Raw genomic sequence first — 22,104 nt, 5'->3', positions numbered from 1 at the left:
CTGAAGGGTAGCACAGACTTCTTGAGCTGCCAAATTGGCTAACAGCAAGAGAAGGCTGTTGTTTTATTGTCCCCTCCCAACCCCTTCATTGTCTGCCTTTAAGCTGAAAGAGGGTAGGTTACAAAAAGCAAAAGACATGGTCCTGGTCCAGACTTGATAGGATTCTGGGTAAAAAGAGAGAAGGGAGGAGAGGTATTCCCCATTCCAGTAGTGTCATGTCTACCTTGTTTAGAGGTGCTAGGTGGGCTGCCTTCATTTTTGCATTACTCTCTCTAGCTTCAATTTCACCCTAGTTTGGTAAATGTAGGTAGTCTAATTGCTGTCAGTCTTCCAGCAGAGACTCCCCAGTGGAGGTCCTGGAGCTTGGAATTACAGTTCACTGCTCACATCCTTACAGGACAGCTGTTGGTGATATTGAAACTTTTGCTGAACAGTTTCTGGTGTCTTGGGCCATGTCGACCCTCTGTGTCTGTTCAGCGGAGGAACAAGCTGTCTTGTCTTTTCCTGCTGTTGGCGTGGAGACCACAGCTCATGTTGCAAAGCTGGTTGATTGGCTCATCCAGGTCACCTTCTTCCTGAAGTTCAGTTTTGATGGTGAAATGTTGCTGAATGTCTCATAAGATCAAGTGCTTTATTTTAAGCGTTAATCCATAGCAATGTCATCTTCCCACTATTCTTCCTCCCCCGCTGGGTCAGGATGGGACTTGCAGGTTGGAGTTGAACTCCAGCCCTTTGTATTCACTCTGTTGTTTCTATTTGGTACTGGGATTCAATTTCTATTCTTACTTCACCTGTTCACTTACCTTTACAGGAAGTTTTATCATATTTGTGATCGTATGTACGAAGCTCTCTCACAAGTAACTGCATGAAAGATTATTTCAAACTACCTGGAAGTTATTTGACACTTCATTTTGTTTTCACTTGATTCATGAAAATGTGACTCACCTGTCCGTTATACTATTGTCTCTGCACTACTGAACCTATGGAATAGTTGAAAGGGTAGACTAGAGAGTTGAGTCTGTAATTTGTTTTGACTTTTTCTTTTCTGGTCTCACTCCAGTGAGCATATGGCATTTCTTCTTCATATGTTAGCTCTCAATGGCAAGATGAGCTGTGGCAAGGGGAAAAGGGAGCAAGGCTGTGAAGCAACAGCCATTTTTACTGCTATTATGAGATAGATATATTTAGGCTTTCTTGGAACAGGAGAAAAGCACTACTGTATCTTAAGTTGAACCTCAAAAGGCAGTGGAGGCTGAAGGGCTTTTCTGAGAAAAGATGGTACAGCTTCTTTATGAGATAATTCTCCTTTCTTATGATATTTAGAAGTGTTAATATTCCAGGAATCCTCTATATATGGTGAAAACACTAATTCAAACTAATGCAACAGATGGTTTTCTTTGCACCAAATCAGCCTGTCATCCTAAAAGAAGCTCACTTCCTTTTTTTTTTCTTAGTTCCCATAAACCATAATCCTTGTTCTCAGGAAAATAAAAAATCCCTTCCACTCTCCTGCATTCTGCAGTGTATTGTGAATGTTAAGAGATTCAGGTTTTTCCAGACAACAAGATGGTGAACTAATCACAAAACGGTGGAAGCCCCTGAAAATAGTGCCCTTGTAAAACATTCAGCCTTTGCCTCTCTTTCAGTATGGGAACTCTGGTGCCTCTGTTGACTTTACCCATACTGGTCTCATGTTGGGGAAAAATCAGGCTTGTCAAGTAGATGCATCCCAGTCATGAATTATTTTATAAAGTAAAATTGTCTTAGGTCTTGCTTATGGGGGAAGAGAAGATGGGCTCTCATTATGCATTAGGCGTACAATTTTTCTTCTCCACATCTCAGAAAAGATGCATCACATACTTTTGTGGGGTAAAAGAAAAAGAAGCACTAGCAAAATGTTTCCTATGTTGATGATGATATTTTTGGTTGTGTAATCATCTGCCATTTCTGTACTAGCTCTAATTTTGCATGTCAAGATGCCCTCGATGGAGTCTGTAACACTCAAAACTTGATGTGGCACAGATGTGAAAGACTGTTGCACGACCTGTACCACATTGGGAAGAATGGTAGCCTTTAACCAAATATAGTTTGATATAAGTGAGATGAGCTCTTTTGTCATTCTGTGTGTTCTCAAGTTTAATGATTCTAAGATTACACATGAATAAGAAAAGTGATTTTGTATTATTTGTGTCCAAATGGAGCATAGTTTATTAGGAGGAAGAGAGAGAGATCCTTCTAATTAAACTTGAAATATTTTACTACCGCTTTTGAATTTTTCACCACCTTACACATTTAACTGTTTTCAGAAGCTTTTAGAACGAGTATGTACTTTTGCATTGGTTTCACAGGAATAACATATGTGAGCATAAGTTTCACACTGTACATCAGTGTAGCTGCTTGTTTTGTACTGTCATGGCTTGTAATTTTATAAAGTTTTTCATATATGTCCTCTAAGGAATATACTTTCCCTGTATGTATTTGTCTGAATTTCATTTTTAAATACTTACTGTTTTGGTTCCTTAGCCATGAATCAGCGAATCAGCCAAAGTGCCCCAGTGAAACAGCCACCTCCTCTGGCTCCGCAGAGTCCCCAGGGTGGTGTGATGGGTGGGAGCAGCTCCAATCAGCAACAGCAGATGAGACTTCAGCAGCTACAGATGGAGAAGGAAAGACTGAGACTGAAGCATCAAGAACTGCTTCGGCAGGTGAGGCCACAGGTTAGACACCTACTTCCACTTTTCTTTTGTATGTTATGTTTTGTTTTGGGTAAGTTGTTGTTTTAGTGAGTCTGAAGGACCAGTGACTGTGTGAAAAGCTTTGAGATCTAAAAAGATCTGAATTAATTCTGTTACTGATATCAGCTTGATGGTGAAAGTATCTGACTTATCAGACTAAAGGATTTTGCTTTCCTCCCTCATTCCTCTCTAACAAAACTCCCTGAGAACAGGCTGCTTTACTATTAGGATGGCATCATGGACTGTTGATCTGATTGGATATTCCTCTTGAGAATATATTTCATATTCATTGAGTTCTGAGTCATGCAAAAAGGCAAGAAGTTGGTTCCCACAGCTGCTGTAGTTCTCCGTTTTAAGTGGAGGAATGTCTTTCACCTTTAGACCATGTTGCAGTCTGTAGGATTTCAAAGTACTTTTCAAGTTTATACAGGATACATTGAGGAGACACCTTGTTGCTAAAATCTTGTCTGTTAAACAGTGAAGTGTAGCATGGAACAACTGAATCGCTTGTGCTGCAATTTGAACCTGTGGTTTTCTTATGCTGAAGAATCTCAAACTTCGTAATTAGGCTGCAAGCTATTCTTTCAGTATTTTTCTACTGTATTAATATAGCTGTAGCAAATGTTAAAGTGGAGGACTGGACATTGGAATATCTGGATTTTGAATTCGGGCTTGGCTTCTTTTTGACTTTAAGCCTTCTGCTTCGATTTTTCCATCTCAAATGTTTTAAGAGTTACTACCATCTGTGATAGATTCTTAGAATATTCCTTGTCTTTTTGACACTGCCAGAAAAAGCACTAATCCTTTCTTTGAGGAAAACCTTGTAAAATCTTACCCTGTTCACTTTTCACTTTGGGTGATGGGCCTTGTATCAGGAGAGGATAGTATCTTCATGTCCTCAAAGACAGCTTTTCTTTCTTCATCACCTATAGTACTCTGTCCTGGAATCTGACTGCTGTTATCCTCTTTGTAGTCAAGGCTTGTTTTGTAGGAATCTTCAGTATTTCTTGGTGTAAGATGGGCCATCTTTAGAGCTGTTACTTTTTATAGTACTCTAGGTAAGAATACATTGCAAAGGTGGCATCAGGACTTTCTCTCCGCTTAAGCACCTGGGCTTCTGCTGTTCCTGCTTTGCAATTAATCCACCATCAAACGTTTTACCCTGTGCTAGCATGCTTCTAGGTAGGCCTTCTAATTGTCTTCTTGCCTCAGTTGTCATTAAGAACCTGACTAACTTTGAACCAGGTGAGAGCCGGTTCCCTTCTTGTTGTTCTCCCTGGTTGTTAAGCTTATCTGTCGAATACGCATCCTTGGTAACTCTGCAGTATTGTTTCACTGTGTCGTGATTTTCATAGTGTCTTAACTCCCTTATCCTGTCTCATCTGGCCTATTTTGGGGGCTTGATACTACAAGATGGTGTTTATAAGACAGTCTGCATAGGCAAACCATGCAGCTAAAGTAATTTTTATCCATCTTATTTTTACTCTTAGGCATTGCGGAATATCAATCCCAGCACAGCAAATTCTCCAAAACATCAGGTAGGCTCTTAACTGATGTTTCAGCATAATTAGAAAAATGAAAGCATTAAATTAGGCTAGCAGGAGAACTTTTTGCTACATGAAGCCATTCTAAAAACGAAAAACAAAAAAACCAACTCTGCCATACACATTTTTGAACCACTTCTCTGGTCACGACCCCAGCGTTGTTTTTAAGAGTGCTGCATTACCACAACATTATATCAATATTTAAAAGCAAATGAGGAATTCATTGCACATTTTTCTGCATTGAAAACAACTTTCTTGTTTAGCATTCTTGAGGATACTGCTTTTCCAGTCCTGATGTCGTCAAGATGTGTATTAAAAGCAAACCTCTGATTTTACGTAAGGTAGTAGTTCGTGACTTTGAAGTACTATTCAGATGAATGTTCTTATCAGTTTGTGTAAACAGGTGTGATCTTAATGAAGGATATCTGTAATCAGTTAATAAAAAGTCACTTGAAATATTTATGATTTTTAAGCCTGTACAGTGTAACAGAATAATTGAATAGATTAGACTAAAAAATACTTGCTATGGGGATATATGTAATTATTCCATTTGGACATTCAACAGGCTCCTGTACAGATACATTTTCTGTGTAGGAAGCAACAATTCTGAAAAGCCTTCTAAGCCCAGACCAAAAGAAAATGGGTCAAAATGCAAAGGATAATAAACAGTTTAATGTGGACTTATTTCAGGCTCTTAAGAAGCTGAATATGGAACGAATCTCTGAAAGGGTGGGTTTATGGTTTTATTCAGAGAGCTGCTTGCTTGCTATTGCTAACAGTATTCTTAATCTGCTGGTTCTTAGGACAATATTTATATTGGCTCGCACTGTACTTTGTTTTTCTAAGAAAAAAAGCTATACACACTGGGCAAGAAAAACAGAATAAAAGAAAGTATCCTGTGTTTGGAAGCCATGGATATTGCATTCTGAAGAGTACTGCAAACTTTAAGTTACTAGTTCTCCTGAGAAGATAATCTGCAAAATAGACCTTAGAAACGGGTACTGACACTCTGGAAAAAATACTTTAATGTTTGTCAGTATCAGTGCAGCTCTAAAACGGAAGCATTTTAATTGAAATGTAATGATTTGATTTATTTACAGAGCATTAACTGCATAATGATCTCATTGATCAACATTAGATCCTGTTATGGAGGATGAAAAATTTATTTAAGAATTGCTGGTACACAAGGGAATAAAAAGAGAAGCACACTCCTCCACACCAGTTGGAAACACCTTATCTTCTGCCACAATTAGATCATTCAAAAGGGATGTTTTTCTTACTGAATGCCAGAAGCATATTCTATGTTTTCTTGTATGCCTGAAGCCCTGTCATACAATTGTTTGCTCTTCTACAGTAGCTTTTTCCTGTAGCCAACTCAGAAATATGCAGTAAATGGAGAACTTTGGGATCAGTTTCATACTTAAATCAATAAGATCAGATTTTTGCAACTTCTTGAAATTCTGGCTTAAAACTAAAAAGCTGTAAAAACTCAAAAGGGACTTTATTGATAATTCATTAGATGTTTGTGTAGTGGTCTCTCTGCTTTTTGGGGGATGGGAACTGATGAAAGGATTTGTGCAAAAATCAGGATTCCAGTTACACGTAAACTTGCTTCATAACAGGCTCCTCACCTGTATACTCACCTGCTTGGGATCAGGTTTGTTAGTCTGCACTTGCTCATGAGTCAAGCTGTGTTTGGGTGATCTGGTGGATAGAAAAGTAGGCAATCATGTCAGCCTAAGAGTTGTGTAATACTAGATTATATATGTTATATCATCTAAACGTATTTTTTGTGTTTTCATGTGTCACTTCAATAATGTAGTGGACATGTGGAAGAAGGTGCTTAGAGAACTGCTTCTGGAAATTTTCTCTAAATGCTTCTTGGGGCCTTGCGCTATAGGGGCAAATGTTGTCTGTCTTCTCCAATAATGGTGTTATTGAAGTCCCAATCTGTACAGCCTGTAAGGCCATAGTCAACCTAGTGAATCTGAAAAATCTGTAGAAAGAACGATCATTTCTTTGGTCAACTTTTTCTTTTTGATAGATCCTTTCTTCCCTTTGTGAATAAAATTAATGAATCTCAGAGGAATTACTTGCTTTCATGATGATAAAGCTGTGCTTGGGAGGAGAGTAATAGCTTCTTTTGCTAAATTTTAGATGTTCTTTTAGGGAATACTGAAAACAAAATTTTCATCCGTTCAGTGCTCTTAATTCTGGCAAGACTAAGTCTATTTTAGAGAGGGATTGTCCAAGTCTTCCATTTATAGAGAAATTACATAACACCAGCATTCTTGAAGCTTGTCTCTAGTGAAGTATCTCTTTTTTATGGGTAAAAAAAACCTGAGAAACGTTCCTTAACTTTTAACTGGATCTCTGAGCTTTTCTTAATCACAGAGTCAAATAGGTTGGAAGGAACTGTTGGAGGTCATCTAGTCCAACTGTGCGCATCCAGTCCAACCTCCTCTTCTTGACATTTTTGTCCACATAACCTGGGTACAGTGCCATGGTTATATTGCTATCTTTGGTCAGTTTTTTTTGCTACTGAGTGAACATTGTGTCCTTGCCAGTTTTCAGCTCTGACATGATTCCGTAGTATCCTGTAGTGATACTAACAGTCAAAGTGTTATGTATAATCCTGGAAAGATTAAACAGTTGCTCAACTTTATCTTTAGTAGCAAGTACTGTAAAAGACTCTTGTTTGAATGAGGATGTATTTTGTTATAATTCTAAAAGTGTCAAAGGTATTTGAAGAAAACTCATATTTGCTCTAGATAAACAACAGCTATTGATACATCCAGGGAATCTGAAAACATCAAGCATCTGTCCAGTTACTTACACTCATCATCATCACCTGTCTGTGAACACCTTAAAGATGCCTGTCTTAGTTAAGAGATCGAGTGACTTGACTTTCTCTCCATCCCCTGTAGCTCTCCTTCAATTTTCTTGCAATTAGCATCTGGTTGTCAACAATGTCTCACCTAAAGCAGATGTCGGTCAACTTGTGTATAAATCATAAAATTGACTAGATGTTAGGTGACATTTCTTGTCTTCCAGTATATGATGGAAAGAGAGAAGGGAGAGAGGGGCAAATAGTGTTGAGGTACTGATGGCATTATTCTTGGATGTTGTGCAGACTACTTTCTTGTGCTAAGACTGGAAGATTTCTTGTCTGTCACTAATATTAGGGTATTTGCTAGTAAGATCATCCTACTACACAGTGGTTTAGGTGATCTGCTGCTTGTTTCTAGCACTGAGTGGAGATCCCTATCTGAGGACCAGATACAGCCCTGCTTCCTTGCTACTGTGCTCAGTTGTGCGTTCCAGCTTACCTTTCTGTTATGTCTGCACTGCTTTTGTGGAAATTGTGTGTACCTGGAATGTGCTCTCTGTTCATTGTCTCCATTCTTTTGTCCTTCGTATTTTATAAATTACTGCTCACATTGTCTGTCCTGTGGCCCAGGACTTATTTCTTTGCAGCTTTTGAGTGACATTCTGGAAATTCTGAAGTATCTGCAAAGGCATACGGCCAGTCTGTCATTATTTGCTGAATCACTTGGTTTTGTTTCATAATTTTTTTCATATTTGCTCTTACTGCATATAAAATATAAGCACTTAGAGTACCGAATAGTTACTGGGCTTGAAATATTGTTTTTTTTAGTTTCCTTTTTTTAAAAAGTTCATCTTGGTGTTTGACACCTTTCATCAGCTTAGCCGAGAAGATTTCCAGTGTTCCAGGAAAGTGTTAATTTCTTAGGACACTATTAGTATTTTTTTCAATAAAATATTTTTTCGGTCACTTTGGATGCACACCAATAAAAAGCTGTGTTACTGTCAGATTTGTGACATTTCTAGAAGGTAAGGAAGGCATCATTAAAAACAAATACAGTCTTGAATTCTGTACCCTTGACCTTCCATGATGTTAGTGAAGTTGGAAGTTTTAATGAGATTTTGGGTTGTGGGGTTTTTTTTTTCCTCTTCCCTGTAATGTGTCTTTAAATAACAAGATATATTTGTATTCTAATCTTAGTGGAAACGGTGGGCAAAAGTTATTTTAGTCCCATAGTGAACTTCAGTGTTGTCCTTTGAATCTCTGGTTTCCCATCCCTCTGTGTGTTATCTGAAGCCAGCCTAGATTAACAAAATAAATGACTTGTCTTGGTTTCATCAAGGGTGTTTGAGTTGGGGGTGGTTTAGTGTTGGCTTTTGGGTTTTTTTATTGTTTTGTTTTGGTTTTTTTAACAGAGATAAGGTACTGAAGCCAGCCATTTAGTCTTTGAGCATGGCTTTTTTGACTAGTGAAGATATGACCACTGGTGTATAGAAATATTTTTGAAAATGACATTTATAAGATGCAGGAAGAAAATAAACAAGTCACTTGCAGCAAATTCATAGCTGTATTGTGTCCCTCAGTTTTAATTTGCCTTACTGCTTGATATTTGATAGTAAAAATGGTCTGTGATATGTCTTATTATGAAGAGATACCTTATGTGAAAAGTTTTGAAGAGGACTAGCTAAGACATAATGAAAGGGTCTTTCCAACAAAGTTTTTTTTCCCATCTAAAAATTTTGCTTCTGATTGAACTTTTTTTAATCAATTGTCACAAAAATACCTGAAACTTCTCATTTTCTTGGAAGTAAATATTGTATCCCTCCTTTTGTTGTGTTTTACTCACTTGATAACTCTTTTTACTAGTCCTAAATTTTGCTTTGTCCTTTGTGGTTTAAGTTTTCCGTTAGATGTTCCTTTTACACAATGAACAGAAATTGTTACCAATTTCTTACTCTCCAAAATCAATAAAAAAATATTATTGGAGAACTGTCACACAGATACAGGAGCTGAGCAGCGTGTATGATATCATAAGGAACTTGAAGATACCAAGTAGTCAGAAATCATTTCTGTATGCATTTATCTCAGTTTTCATTGAACTGTTGATACATTATCGTTAGCAGGAATATTATACTTCATTAGGTAACAAAACCTTTGTTATTCACTGGACTACCTTCCAAAAATCTTTGTAATTAATGAACTGATTTCTTTAATATGTGGCAGTAAATTCATCATGTAATAACAAATCTTTGTCTATTGCCTCTATTTATTTAGGCAGTTTCTAGAAAGCGCTTGTACTTTAGGTAGATAAAAGTTAGTTCAGGTAATCTGTCAAGTACCTGTCATTTACTCTGCATCAGTTGCACAGAGCTTTGTTACAGAGTACCATGCGGCTTACAGGTAGGGCAGCACACCTATGCAGCGCCATGGCTTTAGAAATTAATTAAGGAGAAAACTTAATTAGCTGTCTAGAGCCATCCTAAACTGCAGCTGGGGAGTTGTGTGTCATTTTTTAAGCAAAATATTTGTTTCTAAATAAAATGGCTTCTGACTGAGAGATCTGGTAGACATGCTCTGGCAAACTGCACTGCAGCAGTTTAAGACGTTAAACTCAGCTGCTTGCCAGCGGTTGCCTTTAATAAGGCAGCAGAACAGGATGTGTCTAACATTGCTTTTTCATAATCTAGTAGCTGAAGCATTGGTGTGGCTATACTGCAAGACAGATCAGACACCTGATATATCAAAAAAATTATTTGTCAGCTAGGTCGGTTTTCTGACTTATCTTGGTATATGGCCATACAAATGCTAGTTCCAGCTGAAGGGAGGGGTAAGAATATGGAGTTGAGGTTACATCTGTAACTATCACTGAAGAGTCACTTTGGAAGTGCCCCTGGGTTGTGACCCACAGTGACTGAGAGATCAAGGCATACATCTTCCTCTGCCCTGACTAACAAATTCTGCTTCTTCTAAACAGTATTAAATAAACCAGAAAGTTTTGTCAAAGCATTGGGAATTTCAGCTTAGATTTGGATGTGCTGTAGAAATTCTGGAGATGTTCCTTGACCTAATTACTAAGTCTCTGGTATTTCTGATGAACAGTATGCTAAGGTACTACTTTAAAGACTGCCTAGAAAATGCGAGCATGATTGGACATAAATAGGCAAGCATTACTGAAAGGGAGTCCTGTGTGACTGGATTAGGTGGAGAAGTGTATGCCGGCTGCCATCAAAATACACAAAATATGGAATTCGGCTAGTTTTACTGCAAAAGCAATGTTGCTGTTCTTCAGCCATCTTGGGATCTAAGTGCTTTAAATGTTCTGCTTCTGCAATAGTATAGCTTCATTCCTTATTGAAAACCATAGCTCTGTGTGACTTTGTTCATTAGTTTGTTTAGCAAGAGGGTAGAATTTGAGTTTCACACCCTCCATTGGTTTAAGTGGGAAATGCTGAGCATAGCAAGAAGTTACATGGTAGAAAGCATAGTTGTATTATATGAGTAACTTGACAATTCAGAAGCTCTAATTCCACTTGCAGTACCTGAGCTTTACAAATTAACAAAATAACTATTGCTTGCTTGTGTGTGTGTATCTTTATGGATCAATATCTTGTCTAAAAGTCTGTAGAGTGAATCGGCACTGCTTTTGTTGCCTTTGTCTGCTTTTTATGCCCCTCACTGCTTCAGGATACATGTTGTGTCTGTGTAGTAATTGTACCTCACTTCAGTGGATTTCCTGGAGTTGCTGGTGCTGCTTCCAGTTGCAAAACTTAATCACGCAAGTACTGCTAAAGTAATTGGTCAGCAGGAGATGCGAGTCATGTTGACCAGAGTGTGAGATGGCTGTGGATAACAGCTTTTGCTAGAAGCAGACAAAGCATCCAACTCTGCATGGCCTTCGTGATTGCTGACTCGTACCTGCCTTACTGGTGCTCTGAGACACCTTGGCTGGGCAGGTGCATTACTGGAGCCATGGGCAGGTAGATAGCAAGAGGAGTGACTCGGCAAAGGACTGCAAAACCAGAGAAGGCGGCACACTATTTACAAATTTCTATTCCAGTTTATGCTGCCTTATCTGCACTTGCAATGCTCTGCATACATTGAGTTCTTTGCCAATTGTATACAATACAATTAATTATCAGTATCGCCTCTTAAATTAATTTTGTTGGTTTTCATGATTGCAACACTGATTTATGTTTCCTCCTTACCCTTCACTAGTTGCATAACTCTTCATTGCTGACTTCATTTGTCTTCATCTGTCGATGTGTTTTTCCTGTTTCTTTTGTACATATGCTGTAACTTTCTGGCCCTCAAACAAGAATGTAAATACTTAGTCTGAAGAAATAACTGGTGCTCTAAGTCTGCCCATAAGTGTTGTGGTCTTCTCTTTCCATTAACACTTCTCTCCCATTCTCATGAAGCCTGTGGATCATTTGGTATTTGAGCAGTGTTTGGGGGCGGAAGTGTTATAATTGTCCCTTTTAAAGTAAATTTACCAAAAAAACACCCCCAATTATAAGGATATATTAATTCAAGTTGAGTAGCATATAATGTGTTTAGTACAGTAAGAGTATCATATGTGAGTTGGATGAGAGAGTCTTTTACCTTTCCTCAAAAGCGTGAGAAAGATAAAAATGCTCTGAAAAGAGTAATTGTATAAAGTTAATTTGGACATGGTGTGAATGACCTGGAACTTCATGTAAAACTTAATCTGTATGCAATTATGAAAAAAAAAATGATAAGGTCAGCTAGAGAAATTCTACAATGCTGACCTTATTTTAAGTATAGGAGACACGTAACCTTTTTTTGTTGGAAATCAGTTTTACAAGGAAGGAGAAATGAGAAGACCATTTTTCAAGCAAAACAACTTTAGCTTCCCTTACATGCACCTTTTAGGAAAAATAGTCTTAAGGGATTGTAAAAAACTTTGTTTATCTTACAGAATTATTTAAAAAATTGCTCTGTATTTGTTTCTGAATAGCTCGTCTTTTTTGGTAATTCCTTTCTGCTTCAGACTCCTAGATTGACATAAATTTATTACTTGAATGAGTAATGGAATAACATTCTTTCCAGGGGGAAGTGCTGTAGTTCTACCCCCTGAATAAGTAGCAGTAATACTACTTATAAATAGTTAAAACCAGTTGCAGTTTTGCACTTTTAGCAGTGTTGTTGTTGAAACAAGGATAAAAGTAGTACTAATATTAAAAAGACTTGTTTTGCTATATTTTACATGCCAAAGAATACGCAAAGTACAGTTCTCTCTCCTGGTTTAATACATAACTTTTTACTGGGCCTTCAGTGAAATGTCATTTTTCTTTTTTAGCTGGTTAGTATCCGACCTACATTTATTTTTAGCATACTCTTTAAGTTCTTATACTGATGAAACTTCAGTGTCTCCTACCATCTAAGGATTTAGAAAATAAAAGGGTAATTTTCCCAATTTACCAAATGGCTTATTCCTTTGTACTGAACCTTTTTTTTTTTTTTAGTTAAGGTAGTAAAGAGAAATCTGTGGGTTTTTTCTTTCCTGGTGTTAGTAGCTTTTGAAAAGGGGACCTACATGGATCTCTCTTTTCTATCTCTGGGTTGTTTTTTTTGGGGGGAGGGGTGGAGGGGGATGACAGGGGAGTGGTTTTGGTTTGGTTTGGGTTTTTTTGAACTATTGCATCAGGAGGCAGTGCTGATTGGAAAGACCAGGCCTACTACACAGTGAGATATAATGTCACTTTAGTGCTTTATATACAGAAATGAGTTGGTGTTGGTTTTTTTTTGCAGTCACTCTTTGGGGCAATGGTGTGTGATTAAGCTTCTTCCACAGTCTACTGGCACTTTTTTTGCCCCTCCTCTCCATCCTAGTCAGGGGCTGCGGCCCAAGGAAATAAAAGTGCAATGCAGAGATCAAAGCAAGAGGGAGGGGGAAAAGGAGAGAGCATTCTTGAGACAGCCAGGTAGTTGTAGCTGTGTAAGAGCAGAGCACTACTCACTGATTGACAGCCCTGCTATCAGAGTAGAGAAGGAAGGTAAGCTGTATTCCAGGTATGAACCCAAGGCTGAAAAGATTCTAGAAGTAGTGATGCAAAGCTGAGTTGATTTTTTTTTTTTTTTAGTTTTACCTTCCTCCTTTTTCATTGGACAAATAGCAAGATAGAATTAGTTAAAAGTAGTTACATCACATGAAGGCAGTTTCTCAGTTTTGGGAAAGTTTTAGTCCCCAGAGGAAAGGCATAAAGACTGATGTGAGCGAGCAGTTCTTGAGCAATCTCTGGGATGGCTGCTTTCTTTTTTTTTTTTCTTTTTTTTCTTTCTTTTTTTCTTTTTTTTTCTTTTTTTTTTTTTTAAATTGATTGAGACCTGCCTGTGTATCAGCCTTCTTGTATCAAGGCTAATGTGACTGATAGAAATTTGTAAACTTAGCTGTGAAGCAAGACCTCATTATATAGTCTTGGTTTTATTGATTTATTTGGTTTTATTACATGTTACATGTAATATATATGTTACACTTGTTTTTATTACATAAGCAAATGAAAATCATATGGATAAGCCTATAGAAATTATTAAAAGGTGCCTACCATCCTGTGATCTGAAAATGAAGAGGAGTATTATTACTATTTGTTAGAACAGTGGCCAAGTAAGTGATGATGAGCAGAGGACTAGATTTACTTGGAGTAGGCAGTTGGGTGTGACAAACACAAAAAAACAATGGTATGTTTGTACGCTTTTTGCAAACATCTAATCAACTGAGAGAGAAAACCTTCTAGTATAAGATATGAAACTTGGTATTAAAGGAATATGTAGAATACTAATCCACAGGAATGGGAGTGAAGCATATGCAGATTAGAAAAAGCAAAAAAAAAAAACCCCAAGTGGTAGGGAAACGTTCAGTTTTGACACAATCTGCTGCTAAGGAAAATGACCTTAGATTTAAAAAAAACCAAAACAACACTTTGAAGAAGAATTGGAGACAGATTATTTCTATATTTTATAAGTTTACAGTAGTCCTTAGGCTCATAATTGAGAATGGATGAAGACGTCTCATTTTACAAGTGAGAAATATTGAGTATTGTGAAGATTGACAAGATTAGTTTTGCCTGAGATTAGTTTCCCAGGCACAGCCTGCAAATCACATACTACTAATAATGGTAAGAAGATAGTAAATGGATTTCTTTACCAGTCTCTACATTAACAAAGCACAGGCTTGGTGAGCCATTGATGATGTTTTAGGAGAGTTGCTTGAAGAAATTTATTGTATTTTTCACATGTGTAACTCTTGGATTACCTGTTTAAAAAGGGAGAGAGGGATACTTACATAAAATGTGATTTATCTCCACCCACCTTTGATTCTGTGTATTTTATGTTAAAACTTATTTTCATTAAATAATAATGACAACCTTTATGGATGGATTCATTCAAGTTGGTGCATAGTCAGATGCATAAAAATATATATGTAATCTACATTCATAACTTCAGAAGTGCTGTGTATGAAGAAATTGCTAGGGATTTGAAGAGCTTTAAGATTTATGTATGGGACAGGTCACTGATGTGATCAATCAGAAATTTAAAAAATGCATGCCTCAAACAGGAGGTGTGAATGGGAACTTGTAAGGAAAGACTTTAAACTTTGCTGAGTGAAACAAGCAAGGTAAAAAGGAAACCAGGGACTAAATCAGATCTTAAAAGAAATGGGGAAAAAGTGCTAGTCAGCAGAGCTAGACAGACTTATCTTTAAGGGTCAGATAGTGTTAACAATTCCTTTTTTGATATTAAGAATAGACTTGGCAAAAGGATATTGAAGTGAACTAGAAAAGATTTATTTAAACATACAGATATTTATATCCATAAACACATACACAGTGAAGTCTCTGTAATACTGGGCGTGACTGGTGGAACTTTCATTATCATTGAAGCCAGTAAAAATTCCTACTTTGGCTTCAGAAACCTAATTTCATTTAAATTTTGTAACTGGAAACAGTAAAAGCATTAATTACCTGTAATGTCATGTGTTTATGTATCTGAAAGTGCATTCAGATACCTAACATGATCTTTCTTTCTCCCCCTCTCCCTATTCTAGGAATTGGCTCTCCGTAGCCAGCTTCCAACAATGGAACAAGACAGTGGATCTCAAAATCCCGTGTCGTCTCCTGGAATGTCTCAAGAACTGAGAACAATGACTACAAATAGTTCTGATCCATTTCTTAACAGGTTTGTAGGAGTAGCTACTAGAGGGGAAAAAAATTGATTTAAAATTCTGTTTGGTACATGTAATAGTTTATTTTGAACATCTGTCTGTGCCAAAAGCCACAGCTGTAAATGAATCTTTCCTTAAATGGCAAGTCTAGTAAAAGTTGAGGATTAAAAGCTGTCTCCTGTGGGAGGAAGTAGTCTGTTCAGACTTGTAGGAAGGTTTTTTTATTCAAAGTACATAACACGTTTGCTTCTGCATAATCTGTTGACTAACAGTCATTTCAAATTACTGACTCAGAAGAATTTGTGAATAGCTTGCTATGAGAACAAATGAACTGTGAGGCACATACTGCACCTTGAGGTTCATTTTAAGGTTTCTCCATTCACCCCTCCCCTCCACTTCAGGTATTTAATTTAGCAGTATTTTTACTCTTTTAATGTTAGGTCTGCAAATAGTGGCATGTTTCATTTTAATTTCTGTATTATTTTGAAGTGGGTCTTTTATTCCAAGATTCAGAATTTTGCAGTATAGACTAGTCTTTTTCATATAACTTTTTCCTTAATCCCTCAAAGTTGGAGTGTTTGTTTTGTTGGAAATACTGTTCTAATTATGGCTTACAAATGCTTCATACTAACCATTACAACTTTGGAGAAACTGCTGCATCTTGATATAAGTCATATCTGTATTTTCTGCTTAGCATGCCAGTAAAACAGTCAAATCTCCAAGCCACATGAACTTCTAGCTAATGGAGTAAAAACCTACTAACATTTCAGTAGTATCAAGTAGTTATCCTTAAGTTGAAGTAGTTAATTTTGTAGTTCTTCATTGGACAGCGTTCTAAGCTGATATCAACTCGGCATCCCCTACCATAGAAGAGAAAAATTATGTATTCTGTTAGCATTCATCACTACTTTTCTGCATTACTTTGAAATGTTAGCCTAACTTTAGGATGCTTACTGTAAGTGCTCATGAAGTATAACATGTTTGTCCTTCCCTTTACTGGTACATTTTTATGCTTGTGGAAAACCCCATAAAATTAGTCTTGATTCTTTCAATGTAAGTCCCTTCCATTAATTTTACCACCAATACAGTTTCAAACCTGCTTGTAAGGTAAGAAGTCCACATCATGTTAGAACTGGCATGAATTTGGAGTAGGGCAAGCTTAAATACGTGCCATAACTTTAGATACTGAAAACTGTTAAAATCTTTGTAAACCTGTGCTCCAGTTAAAATCCCTTCCCACATTCTTTTAAATAACTTAATATTGCTGATATCTCACACTTACGTTCTTTGTCGCTAAAGATGAACTGTCATTGCATGTAACTTTCCTGGTTATCAGCTTAGCTTAAGTTTGCTTTGTTTCCTGCTTTTTCCAGGAGACTTCTCTGACATTTCATACACTCTATCATCACTCTAATTCTCAAAATTAGCAGAGTTCAGTGGAGACGGTGCAAGAACGTATCGTCCATCTTGCCAGTGGAATCTGTTGTAATTCATATAGTTTAGGTTATGTAAATAACACCCCTTGCTCTTGAGCTTTTTCTTCTACTGCATTAAGTGTTGTTGGGTACTAATGTGAGAGCGGGAGAAGTTTGTTTCAAGGTACACAGTGCTTTAAAACTAAGTAAAAAAAAAAAAAAAAAAAAAAAAGGCTTTGGGGGGGGGAAAAAAAGAGGGGGGTTTTTTTTTTACATATATAAATTTCCTGCTTAGACAGTCCTGCTAACTTTAGGTACCAGAGTTGAATATCCAAGGTTTAGGTAGTTGAATATTTTCCACTGCCTACATAATCAGAACATCCAAAAAAGTCTCAGAAAATGATTGCTACATTGGAGCAATTTGAGAAAATGTACAGTATTGTTTTCATTTATGTAGTCAATCTTCTGTCTGCTGTCTTCACTACTTACTGCCATTGTGGTATATTTTATTTTTTTGAATGGGACATCCAGCAGAATTTCAGACTTTTGGTCTGCCACTGTTTATATATTTTTTTCTATTAGTTTTATATTAGTAGTGACAGTAATTCTCTGTTTAACTCCTAAATTGGAATTTCTTCTTTTGTATATACATATTTTAACAAATATTAGTTGAAGAAGCGTCCACTCTATTTTGGGTAATGCAATTTAGTTGCATGCAGTAATTTTGGGTGGTGTGACTACTAAATGAAGAAATCCTTGTTGAAGAAAGAGGAAATGTGTATTAAGGAGTGATTTGAAGAGAAGGGTTGGCATTCCAAGTGTGAGAGCAGCAGCCAAAAAGCCTTCTCAGAAGAATGATTTAGTTCAGCATAGTCTCAGTTCTGTTTTTAGTATTTTGTTCCACAAAGTAAACCAACATTTTTTTCCACAGAACTTTTAAATAGCTTTATTATTAGGATTGTTATCAAATGTGTGGTGATGCTATTTTTAAATCAATCTAAAAAAAGAGAAATATTTATGATTTAAGTATAAAGAAATGTTAGGTTTCTTTCTTGTATGGCAAAGTTGTCTTTATGAAGTCTAATTTATATATTTATTTTCATGGCTAACAGCGTTCTACTTGCATCTGATGTTGAATAGCTGTTCAGCCATCATCTGTTTAGTTTTTCATACTGGACAAAAAGGCATATGCTATATATTTCGTGAGCACATTATGAGAAGTATCAGTGTGTCTTCAAATGCTAATCTGAACAGTAAGTCAAGTTGATCTTTATTTAGTATTCAAGCTGGAAAATCAGGAAGGATTCTCAGTGAATGCTACCACAACCTGAAGAAATAGGTTTTTAAAATATTTTGTGAAGCTTGGATATTAGGAGATGCAGGGGAGGGAAGGTAACGGTATATTTCTACAGCTGCTTATGCAGACCACAGTTCCTACCAGAAAATCTGCTCCTGCTTGGGCTCTTCTCCACAGGTCACAGCTCCTGCCAGGAAACTGCTCCTGTGTGGACTCTTCATGGGCCACAGCTTCCTTCGGCACACAACCACCTGCTGCAGCACAGGGTTTTCCATGGGCTGCAGGGTGGATATCTGCTCCACCATGCTTCTCCGTGGGCTGCAGGGGGACAACCTGTGTTACCATGATCCTCACCACAGGCTGCAGGGGAATCTCTGCTCCAGCACCTGAAGCACCTCCTCTGCTCCTTCTTCACTGACCTTGGTGTCTGCAGGGCTGTTTCTCTTGTACTTTCTCTCTCCCCTCTCCCAGCTGCTGCACGGTGGTTTTTTACCCTTCTTAAATATGTTATCACAGAGGTACCACTGCTGTCACTGATGGGCCCAGCTTTGGGCAGCAGCAGGACTGTTTTGGAGCCAGGTGGAACCAGCTGTGTCTGACGTGGGGTCAGCTCCTAGTGTCTTCTCACAGAGGCCACCTCTGCAGCCCCCCTGCTACGAAAACATTGCTACATAAACTCAATACGCTGGTCTGCTCTCCCCTGCCCTGTACCACATTTTCCACTGCAGCTTTCTCAGTCTTTCTCCACTGTGATATCTATCTGATAGAAAATGAATCTGTGTAAGGCCCCATGCAGTCACTGTTCTGTTAACTGTTATGTCAACAAGATTGTTCTTGACAGGGTTTGTTTACAGGATGGCTCCTGTACCAGTATTTGATTTATATTAGGGCGCTCTCTTGCCATGACATGTATGACTGAGCTTGTAGCAATGCAACAGTGGGAAGCAATTGAAGAATCACTAAAGGAGTTCCAACTATAGCTCCTATTTATAACAGCAGTGGCCTAAAAATACACTTCAATGGTTGATTAAACATGGTGATGTTAGTAGTTAGAAATTTTTTTTTATTCTTATAGAAGTGTGAAAGGGTATGCCATTATGGTTATTTTTATAATCATTGGGGCTATCTGTGATATGGTTCCAATGGTTTTTAGCGGTGGGTGTGAAAAGTTTAAAACTATGCAGAACACAGTTTTTTAAAACTGCTTATGTATGCTCTCATCAAGTTAAATTGAATCTAAATAATAAGATTTTAATTGGAAAAGGTCTGCATAAAATAAAACCCAGGTGTCTCACACAGACGAAGGCTTCAGTTTTTTATTAGAATGGAGCACTTCTCATTACAGCAGTTTTTCAAAGCCCTTGAATTGGTCCAAACCCAAGCATTTCTTTTCATTTCTTCAGTGCTCTACCCTCATTTTTTTTTTGCTCCCTTTTTTCTGTTACAGTGGAACATATCACTCCAGAGATGAAAGCACAGATAGTGGACTTAGTATGAGCAGTTATAGTGTACCCAGAACCCCCGATGACTTCCTGAACAGTGTTGATGAGATGGATACAGGTCTGTTTTTGTGTACATCCTTAATGCATGTTTTCTAAATATACTTTTGACCATTTGCAATGAAAATGAGCAACCCTGGGATGTGTGATACTTTTCACATTGTTTTTATACCTTCTTCTGTTTCTGTAATAGAAATACTATAGTTAGATTTGTGAAAAACATACTGGTAGTCAACGTTTTGGGAAAGATGGGGGATTGCTCATGAAGAGTATCACTCCTGTTGTTACATGGAATTTGAGTGTCCATTTGCTTAAGTAATATTGTTTGTTCAGAGCTAAGAGTAGTCTCTCATCCAATGTTGCTACTACTGCTCCAAAACAATATTTGACTCAGTATTGTCTTTTTCTTTTAAGCATAAAAATTAAAATATGCTAAATGACATCAAAGATCTGTAGAGATTTGGGTTAGTAGGTTAAAAGGTTGAAACAAAGTCATGTTCTGTGTGCATTTGCATGCAGTCAAGTCATCTTTGTTTTTTGTGATGGATTTCTATGAATCATGCTGCTTGTGTGATGATACAGGATTAACCTTTAAGCAGGTGTCCTGATAAATTGTGGGTTTGGTACTTCCAGTATTTTTAATATCTGTCTTGCTTTGTGTTATAACTAGGTGACAGTATCAGCCAAAGTACCATACCATCCCATCAGAACCGTTTCCCAGACTACCTTGAAGCCATTCCAGGGACAAATGTGGACCTTGGGACACTGGAAGGAGATGGGATGAATATAGAAGGAGAAGAACTGATGCCAAGTCTGCAAGAGGCTTTGAGCTCTGACATCCTTAATGACATGGAATCTGTCTTGGCAGCCACCAAGCTAGATAAAGAGAGTTTTCTTACTTGGTTATAGGGGCCTCAGGGAGACTGAATTCTAAATCTGTGAAGGATCTAAGGAGAATAGGACATCTCTATCTGAAGTTCAGAACAAGCCAGTGTGGCACACTTTGGCTTGTGTTCAGAAAAAGTAAATGAACAAATATTCAACAAGATTCTTTCATTTTGCTCTTCCTTGTCCATCGCTGCTGTTATATATTGCTGACTTTTTTCCACAGTTGACTCTGAAGAACAGACATCTTGATCTTTTTCTATTGCTGTTGCAACTACTGTTCAAGGCGGGTGGGGAGGGATGATGAGCCTATTTGGATGACGAATGCCATTCCTTTTGTCCTAGTGTGCGCTTGCATATCATTTTATCTAAGTACTCAGATTTGAGAGTTAATTTCTGCATGTCACTGCTTGTAGTTTGCTCAGCTAGTTGTCTCCTGCTGCCTGTGGCAAGTGGTAAAACATGACATACTGGGGTGACAAGCCAAAAATGATGTATCTGGTCAACAGAAGTCAATACTGATTTGGAAATATGACTTAAAGGAGGGCTGAAGACTGTTTGGCATTAAGTGTTTCTACTAGTAGCTTGTTCATTAGTCACAAAGTGCTCTTGTTCATATTTTATGTTATAGTAAATCATGAGTCATTTTACATAAAAACATATATGAACTTTGATTGTTGCCACATATTCTAGCCTAACATTTTTTGTTTGTCGAAAATAGTTTGATTATTTTTGTTAGTTGGTTTAACTGTAGCTGTAGGATGGGAAGTAATTATAGGTGTTCTTTTTTTTTAAATAGTGAAATCTAAGTTTTTTTTCTGATTTCACATAGTCTTATTTAAATCTGAATTGTCTGCTTTTTTTATACTTAAAACATGCCTATTGTAGCCTGATAAGCTAGTGAGTACATAAACCAGTATGTTTTTGCCTGTAACTTTTTTATTTTTTTAAAGGCTAGCTTTGAATGTAATCATTAGAATTCATGACCAGTGGCTTATTTTTCATGTTTATTTGCAAGATTTTGAATTAGAATCTGATTGCAGCAATGTAAAAGTTAGAATCCTAAAGTGTCGTATGTACAATTTTAAAATGCATTTTAAAGTAGCAGAAACCATTTTAAAATGACAGATGCATCTAATCTCTCTTCTGGTTTTCAGTTTTGATATCTAAGCAAGTTAAGATTTTAAAATCATTAAAGGAGAAAGATTTTATGAAAAGTTTCTCTTAAGTTAGCATGGAAAAAGTCTGAACTATTAATATCACTCCAAGTTGCAATGAAAAGGCTAGAACACCAAAAAAAAACCCTCCTCCAGAAAAACTCCTAAATATAATAGTTATCAAATTCCTTTTGGTGAAAAATAAGCCCTGGACACTATATGTAGAAGAGTGTAAAGATATGTGTTAGAAGGTGACATGAGCAGGTAATGAAGTGTATATTAGTAGTAGAGCTTAGCATGGGGTAGAGGTGAATATGAATTATCTTTATTTTTACAGGAAAAGATGTATCACTACGTTGTCTGCAGGAGTTGACACAGTTTCCAAAGAGTATTTTTAAATGAACAAAACGAGCATGAATCAAACTTTCAGTATAAGCTATGATGTTTTGTGAGGCTTTTGGTTTTTTCTCATGCAAAATAGTGTCACCAGTTAACACCTGTGTAATTAAGGGCCTGTCACCATTCTCAACATGAGCCTTTATTGTCAAGGGTGTATAACATGA

At 37.2% G+C, this 22,104-nt stretch overlaps 1 protein-coding gene across 1 annotated transcript; it reads left to right on the top strand.

Moving 5' to 3' along the window:
• The first annotated feature begins 452 nt into the window (after positions 1 to 452).
• Positions 453 to 21,418, top strand: YAP1 (Yes-associated protein 1). The gene is made up of 6 exons (XM_010082375.1): positions 453 to 594; positions 2,524 to 2,705; positions 4,226 to 4,273; positions 15,172 to 15,302; positions 19,448 to 19,560; positions 20,170 to 21,418. Exons 1-6 carry the CDS (start codon positions 453 to 455, stop codon positions 20,406 to 20,408), a joined length of 855 nt encoding a protein of 284 aa, XP_010080677.1. The 3' UTR covers positions 20,409 to 21,418.
• The last annotated feature ends 686 nt before the right edge of the window (positions 21,419 to 22,104 follow it).

The sequence above is a fragment of the Pterocles gutturalis genome, unplaced genomic scaffold (assembly GCF_000699245.1).
Source record: "Pterocles gutturalis isolate BGI_N339 unplaced genomic scaffold, ASM69924v1 scaffold25879, whole genome shotgun sequence".
Taxonomy (NCBI): domain Eukaryota; kingdom Metazoa; phylum Chordata; class Aves; order Pterocliformes; family Pteroclidae; genus Pterocles; species Pterocles gutturalis.
This window is presented reverse-complemented; position numbering and strand designations above follow the sequence as displayed.

Bases quoted from the DNA above. Each gene is read 5' to 3' on its own strand.
- YAP1 (XM_010082375.1), top strand. From the start codon at position 453: ATGTCGACCCTCTGTGTCTGTTCAGCGGAGGAACAAGCTGTCTTGTCT. The intron at 595-2,523 runs GTGAAATGTTGC...TTGGTTCCTTAG, and splicing joins CCTGAAGTTCAGTTTTGATG to CCATGAATCAGCGAATCAGC. The intron at 4,274-15,171 runs GTAGGCTCTTAA...TCCCTATTCTAG, and splicing joins CAAATTCTCCAAAACATCAG to GAATTGGCTCTCCGTAGCCA.